This window comes from Nylanderia fulva, unplaced genomic scaffold (genome assembly GCF_048542155.1).
Source record: "Nylanderia fulva isolate GAGA-0341 unplaced genomic scaffold, ASM4854215v1 Scaffold29, whole genome shotgun sequence".
Classification (NCBI taxonomy): Eukaryota; Metazoa; Arthropoda; class Insecta; order Hymenoptera; family Formicidae; genus Nylanderia; species Nylanderia fulva.
In genome coordinates, this window is record NW_028190358.1 from 2547537 (window position 1) to 2561774 (window position 14238).

The following is a 14238-nucleotide window of genomic DNA, read 5'->3' on the forward strand; positions in this document are numbered from 1 at the left end:
TTCATTGCCTTATTATAACGGTCAATTAATTATATAGGCTGAAACTAAGAGAGATATGGACTTTTTAATTACTAGAATTGAAAATAAACGGAATATATCACGCGAATATGTGAATGAACGTTCGGCTATAATATCGAGACGATTTAAAAACATGGATTATTTCATTCGCTATACGATAATGGTACAATTCCACTCCAATTTAGCGCTACTTTTAGAAAGGTAACTATGAGCACGAACTAGTATTCACTACTTTACGATAATTTGATTACGCAAACACGCAATGCATTTCTCGATTGCGATTTAAGGAGCTATATGTAATAAATCAAACCATCGAAGCAAGTGAAAAAAATGTTTAGAATATCTTCATTTGCGATGTTCAATGCTTATGATGACTTTCTAATAGCAGCTATCCGTCCATGTTTGACATCAACATACGAGATATTGCAATTTCTAGACAAATGACTAGTCACACGAGAGACACTAATCACGAATTTATGACGATTTAATCAATCGAACATTCAATCACCTTCGACATCCAAAGAAGTTGACACACTGTAAACATATATCATTTTATATCGCAGCAGCAAGAACTTATGAACGGAATAAAAAAAACGCATAAAATATCTTCATTCGCGACTATTGACCGATGTGTTTGGTTCAAAGACATCTTCATGACTACAAGAAGAGACATACACGTATACTCTGAACGTATATCGCGGACGTAAATCGTCGTCACGAAAGGGAGCTTTATTTCTCTGTATAATCGTGTTTCTTATCAAAGCACTCTAAACATCTAGCCAATCTTGAATCTTGAATACCTCAGTCGAGAGCTTTGCATAAGAAACTAATTCAGGAAACTGCACTTTTCGAAGCTGCGCCAACCAGCAAAGTCGTTGAAATCTCATTTGGAATCAAACGCAAGACGTTTTGGCAAAAAATTTAATGTGAAAATAAAAAGATTTGTTAATTTAAAAAAGCTCTCAATTTTTTTCTTTATAACTTTAAATGCAGTTTAAAATTCCTAGAATAGAAATTATTTTTGACGTCGAATATTGATCAGAGAAATAAAAATAACAAACTTTTTTTGACATAATAAAATTTTTCGCAATTCTTCGATCATTTAATAAAGATCCTCTTTAAACACAGCTGTTGTGGCTGAATAAATTAGATTAGATTCATATATAGCAAAGGCGATGCAAAACTTCATTTCCGAAGAAACTTCGCGCGTATAACTCTGTCTATATATTCTTCCGCTGCAATCCGCCGTACACGACGTTTTCCTTGCCTAACGTGGCGCGACGTTGCTTTTATATACATATATATGTATATAAGGTCATCTATATTTCCTTAACATCTCCTTGGCATTGTCCCCGAAGCGTGCCGTGGCATAAATTCCATTTCGAGATTTCTGTTGCCTTCCCGGCTTCTGATCGTTGAACGAACGTTTACATTTTAATTTTCTTGGATAAATGTGACAAGTACTTTTCATAAAATTATTTCTGGACTTGACTGTTTTATCAACTTTTATCTAAGATGTAATACATCAGCAGATGTTACCATATATATGTAACAAAGTTAAATTTTAGATTGATAGACGAATCAACAAAATTCGAGGAAGTTTTTTTTCGTATAGACAATTCTGTTGTCAGTAATTCTGAGACGAAGGTGGATATACTTATCATTAAGGAAACCCTCAGTCGAAACGATAACTGCAGCGCGATGACTCAAGCGTGACCGCATCGAGAAACGTGTCATTTGCCCGGATGCATCGATGATCTGATCCTATACGTGGCGCAAGAATATTGTTATTACAATGCGTCGGTGGCTATTTATAAAACCATTCTGACATCTTATTATTACATCGGCTCAGTAATAATCAATAATTACATTGATTACACGGAAGTTTTAATCTTTAATGATATACCCGAAGCGGGAATGTCGCATCGATATGTATTAATAACTGCAACCTGACGAATCTCTCACTCGCTATGAACAAATAACAGTGAATACCAATCGAAGACTCGTAAAATTTGTGCTTAAATTCAATAATAATGAGATCAAGCATATATGATAAATGACATTTAGAGAGAGAGCAAAATATATAAAATATCTTTTCTTTCGAAAGTATATGATTAATACAATGTTAACATATGTATATAATTAATTCAATAAATCGTGTAATTTTTTTATGTGATATGTCTTTTATAAATTGAACATTGGATAAGGATAAAATTGTTAACGCGCACATTTGATATAATCATCAACCGTTATAAAGTAACTCCGTTGCATTTTATAACAGTTAAAGTGGGCCGACGAAATATAATGAACCCTATATATCCGAGACGCGCATATAATGTTAATTAAAATTATCATAACGAGATTTTACTGTATTTTGTTCTACTTCTAAACTAGAGCGGCCGAAAATTTAATTAATGGATATATACCGTATCCGGAAAGTAATTAATTCGGATCTTTACGATAAACATTATTGTTATAATAATGTCTGAGGATAAAATGTTTGGCGTTTTAATCACGTCCGACGATTATCGGGAAACCGCGACGTAATCGTTCATTGATGTTATATATATAGACTCCATTGTTATTTGTGTATTGATAAATATAGGGGAGGGATGTATATAAATAATTTCTATATAAAATCGCGCCGTAGCATCTGTGCTATTTAGAGATTGCAACGAGCGTTTACGTCCTCTCATCGTTACACATGATTACGGTTAGTCACGTTTATTTACTATGCATCTTTTATCTTATCGAGCTGTTTCTTTCTCGTTTTCTTTGCTCTGTCACCAGACACTGAAAATTTATTCGGAACAAGATGATGTCATCTACAATCGTTTCAAAAAAATATAACTAAAACGTAAAGTTCGTTTTCTGAATGTTTGGGATCTGTGCACGATCTCTGTAAAAATTATTACTCATTATTATTATCATCTAATCGGCTCTTTATATCAGCCAAATAAATTTTGCCATATGTTTATTCTATTTTTTCGAATTTTTTATATCAAGACATATATGACATACCTACTGCGAAAATAATTTGGAACATATAAACACACATTTTTAAAAATGTTAAATTACTGAACTGTATACGAATAAATTTTCATATTTTTTAGAAATTTTGGCAATTCATTGTAGTTCTTTAAAAAATAACACTTGCAACTTTTTAATGTTTTATATAAGATACATTATAGTTTGTTACATAAAAACTAGTTAATTACATCTTTTTTTCTATACATTTATATTTTTATCATATTTTCTTAATTATTAAAAAAATATATTTCGAAGAAGGAATTAAAGAAGAAGGAATGAAAGTAGAAAAAGAAAGTAAAGAATAGAAATATGAAAGCGATGCAACTTTCAATAACGGCAACACACGCATGCACGGTCGAGAAGATACTCAAGATGATATTATATAGCACGCATATAAGATGCATCAGATACCCTTGCAACCGATAATGATGACGTAACAAAACGAAGGCGCGATAATAATGATTCAGCATATCGTACTTCTCTTCTACACGCATCGTCAGCGTAAAAGCAGATCGTTCCACCATCGTCTATCAAATAATACTTGTTAACTCGACACTTTCATTATTCAATACAAAAAATTGTAAAATTTTACAAATATAGACATACAAAACAAACTATCGCTAAAAATACGTAACAATATAATTAAACATTATATTGTTAGAAATTCTATTTCTTTCTGGAGAAAAAAGTATATTGAATTTTCGAAAAATGTTCCTGATTTTTTAATGATCAATGCACACGATTTTAACGATAATGAATTATTGCAATTAAATTTAGAATAAAAGAAAGACAGACAGAAAGAAAGACATACTAAATAAACATAAGTTATTATTGTGACCCAATCTTATTATTTGCAAAAATATAAATAGCATTTTATGGTATCTGCGTACGCGACATACTTAGCATGTTTTTGAAATGTCAACTGCATACATATTATTTTTTCAAAGATTAAAATTTATTCTATTTAGCAAAAATATGTAAATATATTTCAGAATTTTTCACATTTACAATTATAAACATTTAATTTCGATATTGATGACTCCTTATTAAAAAGTGCATAATTTAATCGAATTAAATGAAAAATACACAGAGAATTTTCTCTTAGAATTTACCCTGAAAATCATGGTAATCGTGGAACAATATGTTATTGGAAGAATTTTATAAGAGTTTCTCTGAATAATTTACCGTAATAAAAATATTAATATCTACCACAATAAAATATAAAATATGTTTAAGTTTACTATGTACATATACCATACTGTCTCACAATTACCAGCATGATTTTCAGAGTAAATTCTAAGAGAAAATTCTCTCCGTGTATTTAATCAAATTTTCATATAATTTTTAATAAATAAATAAGTAAAGTCTCTCATGCATAAGAAATTATATTGTGTAGCTCTTCGATATCTTCAAAATTACATGATATTTATTTAGTCTCTTTAAAAGTACAATATTCTTAATTTTCTAATATGTATCCTTAGGCGAGTCTTCTAGCTAATCAATGTTAGAAAATCAAAGGAGAATCATAAATCGTGTCTCACGTCGACACTTTCTATCCCCTCGTCGGTCTCACAAAACGCGCCGGTAAATCCTGCGGGTTTTCCACGAAAAAAAGAGCGTAATCGACTAATCGTTCACGCTCATGGCGCCTTCCAGATCGCTCGATCCAGCTCGCGGGGCAACATTCCAGCAACACGATCCAGAGCGACCGTGCCCGTTCTTATCGGAGCGAAAGAAAGGGCTCGCCGTACAGAAAGATTTCGTACGCGAGAGAGCTGTAAAGCAAGAGCTCTCGTTTCACCTGTCCGGGACGATGCCGAAACCGAAGTTCGCTCCGGGGCCTTGATGCGACCTTCCGCTCGATCTTTCGAACTGGTCGATCATTCCCGCGTGGGCCGGCCTGGCGGCATTCCTCAGCCTACGCCTCTTTCATTCTCCTTCATCATCTTCATGTGATCTTCCTCTTCTTCTCTTTTTTCTACAATATTCCAATACTTGCTTTCTTTAACTCACACCTTATTTATATGCTATATTAATTATTTAATTATTTATGTGAAAAATTTTAAACTAAAATGCTGCATACATTGCATAATTTTATATCCATATATATTATATAATCTTTAATTCTCCTTCATCTCCATGTGAACTTCCTCTTCCTCTCTTTTTTTTCTACAATATTCCAATACTTGGTTCCTCTAACTTACACATTATTTATATGAATTCTGCTATATTAATTATTTGTGTGAAAAATCTCAAACTAAAATGCTGCATACATTGCATAATTTTATATCTATAAATATTATATAATCCTATCTATTATTAATATCTGATTTTTACATTAAAAATGTCTGCATTGATAAATTAGAAAAATATATGCAGCTTTAGTTTATTCTGATAGAACTTGAAAATGCTACCGGAAAGGTAGTATTTAAGATATATTTTGTATATCTGAAAAACGAGTCTAGTATGTATTCAAGTACGAGTACGTATTATATGTATTACGGAACAATTCAAGACTATATCATTCTCACAAGCATTTGCATTAAAACCTATGCAAATTAGCCCAGAGAATCGTCCAACTTCTCATCTACTATTTCTTGCGCAGTGCGCATAATTCTCTGCAAATTGTCTCGCGTATATTCATTAGAGTAGGTGATTTTCAAGAGAAATGACGATTTGTATCATCTAATCCAACAATCTAATGAATTTAGACAAGCAGCAAGCAATATCGAATTAGCTACAGAAATTAGTCAAAGAAATACATAAATTTGCAATTTCGAGTGAAGTTAATAGTAATATAAATTGTAGTGAAGTTAATTATTGTCAATATTTGTGACGAATAGAAAAATTTAATTAAAAATAATAGTTTGTCTATCTTTTTGTAATTTTCTCATAATTATACAATTAACTTCTAACTGAGAAATTAATAATTGTTAAACGATCGTCCAATTAATTGTCAGAACAGCAATTAATTTTTGATCTGTTCAATGATCGATACTTTACTTTTTTCTGCTTTTTATGCTCTCACCATCTAAAGTACAAAAGGATGAGTTCAAGAAGCAAGAAAATACAACGGGTCTTAACTTTTTTTCTTCTTTCTACAAAAAAGTACTTTATAATCTACTGAACAACGGATCTCTCATCCCTAGATTTCATTCTCATCGACTTTCACCGGAGACTTCGGTTCAGCAAGGACGTTTCTTGACGTACAACCCATGAATACTCTCGTATTAATGACTATTGTCTCATATTATTAAACGCCGTTATCCACTTCCTTTTCTATTCATTTACATGTGATCCCATAAGTACATGGCATTGTTCTTGTGTTTCCCAAAGAAAACAATTAACTTATTTGTCAATTCTCTTAGGAATGTTATGTTTGAAAAGTATTTTGATGACTCTAAGTTTGTTTACACATTAAATGCAAATTTACACATATATAATTTGTGTAATCTTATTAATAATCTTTCTACAATTCATATAATTCTTATTTACAATAGTGAGTTAAAATTTGAGAATCAGAAATATTGAAGGATGAGAAATAAATTACAAATTTAATTCATCAAATTAAAAGTCACATGGAAAGATACGTAGAGTGTGAAAAATATATCACGATATATAACACTGATCTGATTTTTACACATTTCTTCAACAGATGTTTTCCTTAATTTGAAGCAAAACAGTTTTCCACTCTAATTCATAGTCTAATTCACTGTTCGAATGTAACAAGCGGGTGCCAATATTGTTGGTGCCGTAAAACTTCGCCAGGCAATTCCGCAACCGTTGATGATTAGAGTCGGAGAATGCAGGCTAGATGCACTGCATTTGCATACGAACGAGTACCGGCGCGACTAGTCCCGCCGAGCCGAGCTATTGCATCTAATTGTTAGTCCGCTTGACCCAATCGAGAATCGCCGCACGCGCAGCATCGCGCAGTCGCGATTTTCATTCTCTTTGGCTTTTGCGTGCCACCTCGCGATAAAATCGCTCTTAAGCTTCGTAAGAGTCTTGAGGTATTTAAGGAAAATATTTTCTCTCGATAAGAGCTTTATATAACGAGACGCTCGTTCTTCGAGAAATGGGGAAGAAAACATTTTATATACTTAGGATCTATTTTAAATTTTTAACTTTTTCTTCCAAATTCTATTTTATTATTTTAATTTTATATTTCTTTTTTCTAATTGAAAATAAAATATTATATATAATTATGGGAAATAAATATGTATGTCGATATGAAGAACACGTTTTATTGAATAGAAATTTGATATAAAACTATTTACGTGTTAAAATGATTCTTAAGAAAAGGAATTCTCAAATGCATACTCGTATCACGACGTGTCAGCACATACATATTTCGCCTCGCAGATTTGTGATGGCTTTGCAAATTGGGCCAATCGATGATCCAAACCGAAGCGTAATCCAATAACTCTGCCATACCCGCTCTAGCAAATATTCAACATTCCTGCATAGGGACAGCTACCACGTCCGTCGCAGCTCGTAAATTCCTTCGTCGATAAACCGGAGCACTTGCAATTTCTTAGCATATAAATATAGATTGAGAAAAATAACTTGTTATATGTAGCAACGCAAAAATATAAAGTATGAAGAAATCATGGAAATAAATTAGTTATCTTAAAAATAGTTCTTTTTTCGAATATTAATAACATAATTAATAATCACAAATAATTGTATAAAAATTGGTATTAGTAGATTAAAATTTAGATGTATGTAAAATAATATATTTGCAATGTGTTATATAGTTCCTTGATCTTATAGATTATTGCTTAATACATAACCAGACAAACTACAAATACTCAAATATTACGCAATCAGTAATATTATACGTAACTTCTTTTTAATATTGCATTAATCTCCAAATGAATTTTAAGACTGTCTTTGTTTATCAAAGCTCTATATAATAATTTTTGTCAGCCAAACGCTTTGACACAGAAGCGTAATGACCGTAATTTACAAGAATACAGAACTTTTAATTCTATAAAAAAAGAGCCTAAAAATGAACACGAAATTAAATGTCGTGCTTTAAAGAGTAATAAATGTGTTTCTTTTTATCACTGTTTCTCTAATCGCTTATTCTCTTTTTATTTTTAGGTAAAGATAATTTTTCGACTTAGGCTAAGATGTCACATCACAGCGACGACAATATGCTGATAGCGACGTCGGACTCCTTCTGGGAGCCGGGCAACTACAAGCGAACGACGAAGAGGATTGAGGACGGTCATAAACTCTGCGACAGTTTGATAGCATTGGTCCAGGAAAGGGCGGAGATTGAAAAGAATTACGCCAAAGCTCTCAAAAACTGGTCTAAGAATTGGAACGACAAGATCGAGAAAGGACCCGAATATGGTACGACCGAGGCGGCGTGGAAGGGTGTCCTCGTAGAATCTGACAGACTTTGCGATCTTCACCTTAGGGTCAAAGAAAACCTCTGCAACGACATCGTCCAACAAGTCAAGACGTGGCAGAAGGACACGTATCACAAGGTACGGATCGCTATTTCCCCTTTAAATAGACAGAAATGTGGGTCATGAACAAAATTCCTATTTTTCTTCTAAACAAATTAGATCAATAATCTTTATTTTTCTTGAACAGCATTTTTTAAAATGACAAAGTAGGTGGAAAAAAATCCCCAATCAGTTTTCCAACTCTCAATTAAAATTTATTTTTTGATTAAATTGCAAATTTTCTTTTGTTATAATATTTTTTTTTATATAATCAATTTTATAACAGATGGGAGATTTGATGTCTACTTTTTTTATTAATTTCTTTTATATATCAATTTTTGTAATAAGTACTTGCTTGCACGCAATAGTAATATTAACTGATATTATCCGGGCTTGATTGCAGTCGATGATGACCCTGAAAGAGCGCAAGGAAATGGAAGATGCATTCAAGAAGGCGCAGAAACCATGGTCGAAACTCCTACAGAAGGTCGAGAAGGCAAAATCGGAGTACCACAATAGCTGCAAGACCGAGCGAACCGCGGCGAACATGGAGAGGAACGCCTCGGCGGACAGTTCTCTCTCGCCGGATCAGGTGAGCGTCGTCACAATACATTTTCTTATATCCCGCATATCTCGCGCACACGTATTACGTCACTTGTCACTCGTAACGTTTTGTTAACGATTGCTGCGGAACAGTAGTACCATGTGCTACTATAATTTGCTCCGTCATCACGTTCGCTTTTAAAAGGCTGACGAATTAAAATTAAGCCACGTAGCAAATACGCGGAAATAATTGCATCTCGAATTTGCTTCTAATGAAATAACATATTTACAACACGTATTCTGAAATTTTCATGGAAAACAAAATTTTTCGATATTTTATTAAACATTTCTTGTTTAGTTAGGTAAGACTTCTCGAAATACTCGATATAAATAGAAGTGCGATAATATTCAAAACTAATTATTACGCTAATAACGACAAGTTCTAAATGTTGTACGAATATTCCAATTCTTGAGCGCGAACGTGTATATACATGCTATGTACATTGTTATTTCAATCAACACAGTAACACTTATTTTACATTATCATCCACAAATTAAAATAATCTCACGGCGAGACATTTCTTCGCATTCCTAACAATATTTTCCAAATAAATGAGACATAATTACACGCACAACATTTAACATCATATGTTTACGTTAGTCTCTTGGCATTTCGATCACGCGTATTACACGCGGTTCTACATACGGTAGATACAGTTATTCTTTAGCGAGTATTATTTACAGATGGCTCGAGGCTCTGAAAACGTACGTTTTACATCTTGTGTATTCCTAAGAAAATATTCTTGCATGCGCTATACTATCTCTCTCTCTTCTTCCATTCTTGCTTCTTTCCGAATGTTTCGCAGTGAGTTTCGCTAACGATACTCGATTCTGCGCACAGAATTCTCAGTTTGCACGTCTGTGTGTTTCTTGCCCAACATCTCTCATTCGGTACGAAAAGGATACTTTGTAACAGTCACTGTACGAAACCGATGTAAACGTTTCATATCACTTCTTGCACGCTGGTAATTATACAAACCAAACTTAAATGATGAAACATACTTGCAGTATAAAAAAACTACATTGCAGCTTTCTGTATATTTGAGTTTTGTTAACTCATAATTATTTGGATTATTATTAGAGCAAACATTAAAGGAGAGGGATTGATATAAGTTTAGGAAAAAAATGTCAAAACAATTTCTATTTAATTCTAAAACATAAATCGCCGCTAAAATTCACGCGCACGCATAGCATCGGCACAATAATGATCGATTGATATCGGAGATATCATTCAGACATCTCTGAAAGACAGCTAACGACGTTTTTAGATGACAGATTGTGGATGTGATGCATGGAGGCTCAGAGTACCAAAAATCCTTAGGAATAATAAAATAGGCGACGTTCAGTTTGTATGTATATAATGTTGCATGTCGCATGTTTCTTGACTTATGCCTTTTCCTCCTTTTCTCTTATTACAGAAGGCTCTGCTGGTAAGCAAATCTCTGATTTTGAAGCTTTTTCAATTAACACACGGAAAGTATTCGCTCTAATTAATCAGTTGAAATTAGAACGCAGCCAGCAAATATCTTTCTACGACACATTTACATTTTTTTATTTTCATTTCTTTCACTTTTCTTATCAATTCCTTTAATGTCGATCTGTCCCTTAAATTTAGATGTAGTATGTAGATGCTTTTCTCGCTCACGTTAGATAGTACACAGAGAAAATTTTCTCTTAGAATTTATCCTAAAATTCGCGATAATAATGGAATAATATGGTATTGGAAGAATTTTATAATTTTTTAATTCTTAATTCTTTCTAATAAAATTTATCATAATAAAAATATTAATATCTACCACAATAAGATATATCAAATATGTTTGATTAAATTTAGTAAAATATATGTATAATAAATGAACATAAAACGTTTTGTATAAATTTTACAATGCAGCATAATATTTTCGATCCAGCTAATAGTTTATGATAATTTTAACATGCAACATGGTAATTTTCGGCTTATTACCAAACATTATAAAATTTGTAGTAAATGCGGTAAATTGTAACGAAAAATTCTCTCCGTGTATATATCTACTAGTATTATTTAAAATAATTATTCGGCGTACCTATATACATATATATATATATATATATATATATATATTTATTTATTTAGAGGACTTCCACGTAGGAGAATATGACTGATATAATTTGCGCGCGATTGATAAAACCTTACTCGTAATTACAAGTGCACACATACTTCGACGTGTATTATCGTATATATAATTTGGTTTAACTCAAAACTGGTATAAACATGAGAAACGCGGCGCACGTGCATGAAATATGGATAATTCATGAATCGGTGTGTATAAAACCTCTTTGCACTAAATTCTTAGAGCGCTCGCAGCATACATAATGATCTTTGCGCGCGTACATACAATGTTTTTGTCAAATCGAATAACGACATAAATTTTATTCCGAATACAGCCATCGACCTTGCATCTTTCACCGAATAAAAAGACTCCACGTGTTTGGAAAGTAATTTTAAACGCTGCAATTATGTGATTATGTATAATGTATAATTATTGCGATATAAAAACTATTTAAAATTCACGAAATTCGTGGAGTTGAGTTTTGCTATTATTTCCTCGATAAGAAGATCCGAAATTAATTTCTCAATTTTTTTATATCAAAAGTTTGTGAACATAAAAATATTTAATTTCTTTTTTATTGAATTTATTTTTGATTGAATTTTATATTTTGACAAGAAATAAATGTTTTTAAATTATCTGAACAATGTAACACTATACATTTCAGTATCAGTCTGAAAATTTTTTTGGAATGCAAATTAGATTGTTATTGTAATAGAAAATAGCTATTATAGATTGTATGTTATTTATACATGTAGTTGCATGGCGAAATAATACATATAAGTAGATATTAAATAATACGTAGTTAGATGTAGAAAATAGCCAATATATTTTATACATATATATTGTATACGTATATTTTTGCACATTTTTCGATATACAAAAAAAATCGTTATATACATATATTTCTCGTCTCCATCTTTAATGTATCATTCGCTTAATATCGCAAAAAAGCATATTTTGTAGCTTTTTGGCGATGGACTAGATTTTGAAGGTAAAGAATTGGAATTATCTATTAAAAATCTTCTCTCTTTTTAATTAACATTTATAGGAAGAGAGAGATTTCGAACTTTGTAAACTAATGAAATAATATGTGAAAAATTAACAAGGCCTTTTAATATATATGTAGCACATTTGAAAAAATGTTTGCTATCATAAAATTGAAAACTACTTAAAAAATTTTTAACCATTAGACCATATCTCATGATTCCGACCAAAATCTTTACCTTTAAGCCAACATTAAAGAAGAACGCTTTTTATAAGATTTCTAAATATTTTTCTCGTCTCTTTTGACAGGTGAAGAAAATGCAGGATAGAGTGCAAAAAACGAAAGAGGAGGTACAAAAGGCAAAGGAGAAGTATGAAGCGGCGCTTCAAGAAATCAATCAATACAATCCAAAGTACATGGAAGATATGACGCAAGTGTTTGAGAAGTGCCAGGAAATGGAGGCGCAGCGACTACAATTTTTCAAAGACGTCCTCTTCGGCATTCACAAATGTCTGAACGTATCGCAGGATCCAGTGTAAGTCGCTTTTTTCATTATTGCGCAGCTATATGTAAAATTTTAAAAAATATTTTTCTACAAAACCAATTACATATTATTGCATAAATATGATACGATCGTCTATCATAATCAGTATTGATTATGGGCTCTCAATGTCATTTAATTAATTCTGTTTCCATTAATTTAAAACTAGTAAAATAGAAATACCCATCTTGTCCAGATTTAATGGATATGAAAAATTTATCACATTATCGTCATTAATTTATGGATTATTATTTTCAGGCTTCCACAGATATATGAGGAATTTTATCACACGATAAATAACGCCGATCACGAGAAAGATCTTAAATGGTGGTCTAACAATCACGGCGTAAATATGGCTATGAATTGGCCGCAATTCGAGGTAAATTTGCTTATGCTTGTCTCTCTATGCACTACAAAAACTCTATACTGTCGCATGAAAAAGCCCTGCTCGTGGTTGAAGATCTGTTGTTACAACATATAGCTGTAGCGTGGAATATTACTCTATATAGCTCTGCCCCTTTTTTTTACAATAATTTTACCGTTACTCGTTAATCGTTATGTGCGCCTCGCCGTATATTTTTTTATTTCTGGCACATTTGGTCCAATGAAAAATACAATAATGGTAGCCGCCATTTTCCCGAAATATTTAAATATAAATATATCGATATTTTTAGGAAATAAAGCTTTGTCGAAAAAAAGTAAATTTTGTCAGAATAATAAATAAAATATTGATTTTTCTTAATGTGGTAATAAATAATAATGAGAATGAGAGACATCCTATTCGTGTTAAATTAACGAATAAAATCTTACACACTTATTGTTAGAGACATACTCTTAATCATTTTAAGCATTTTTTATTCCCTCGTAACATGTCAAATTATATCGTAGAATGTTAAATAAAAATACTTGTATAGTCGCGTACCTCGCTTACAACAATGTTTTGTCTTCTGGAGTTTTTAAGCTTCTTAACTCGTAATCTCATATTTATTTCACTGAATATTATTTAGGAGTCGCGGCATTCTTCTGTGAAGAAGAGTAACATTGTATCAATTTATAGAAAATTTATACAATTGTTGTATATAATGCGAGTTCGTCAATCATCATTTTATACTGGTCAAGCATTGCCATTTCCTCTTATCAACATTTTTTCAGTTCAGTTAACTTATTCATAAAAAAATCTTACGTTCCAAAGAAATGTATTTCGTTCTTGCAATCAATTGCGTTTTTTGTTTAAACAATGTTACATGTGCCTCTGTCTCCCGTCAGCGCGCACTGTGTCAAGGGTTAAACTCTTATTGCCAGAATAACGCCCCACCCTACATCACCTCTCTCGCCTTGATTTTTCTTCAATCTAAGAATGCTTAAACAATACGAAAAGTTCCCATACAATATATAAAAAGTGCAACAATATTCTTAATATTAAATTATCAAAAAATATAAAACTTTACAAGAAAAAAAGAGGGAGAGAGGAGAAAAACCCATGACAATTTTCCGGAATGCATGCATGTG

The 14238-nt window shown here is 32.0% G+C and overlaps 1 protein-coding gene across 5 annotated transcripts in view; it reads left to right on the forward strand.

The window, feature by feature from the left end:
• Synd (protein kinase C and casein kinase substrate in neurons protein Synd) overlaps nt 1–14238 on the forward strand; it is a 53468-nt gene that overhangs the window by 34304 nt on the left and 4926 nt on the right. For 3 of the 5 annotated variants that reach the window (XM_029322153.2, XM_029322156.2, XM_029322154.2), the window contains exons 2-8: nt 8158–8549; nt 8914–9102; nt 9798–9818; nt 10382–10462; nt 10532–10543; nt 12497–12723; nt 12988–13108. In XM_029322153.2, the coding sequence (XP_029177986.1) occupies nt 8187–8549; nt 8914–9102; nt 9798–9818; nt 10382–10462; nt 10532–10543; nt 12497–12723; nt 12988–13108 (1014 nt within the window). In that variant the 5' untranslated portion in view covers nt 8158–8186. The remainder of the gene's footprint in view (nt 1–8157; nt 8550–8913; nt 9103–9797; nt 9819–10381; nt 10463–10531; nt 10544–12496; nt 12724–12987; nt 13109–14238) is intronic. The other 2 variants (XM_029322155.2, XM_029322157.2) reach the window with 2 other exon arrangements.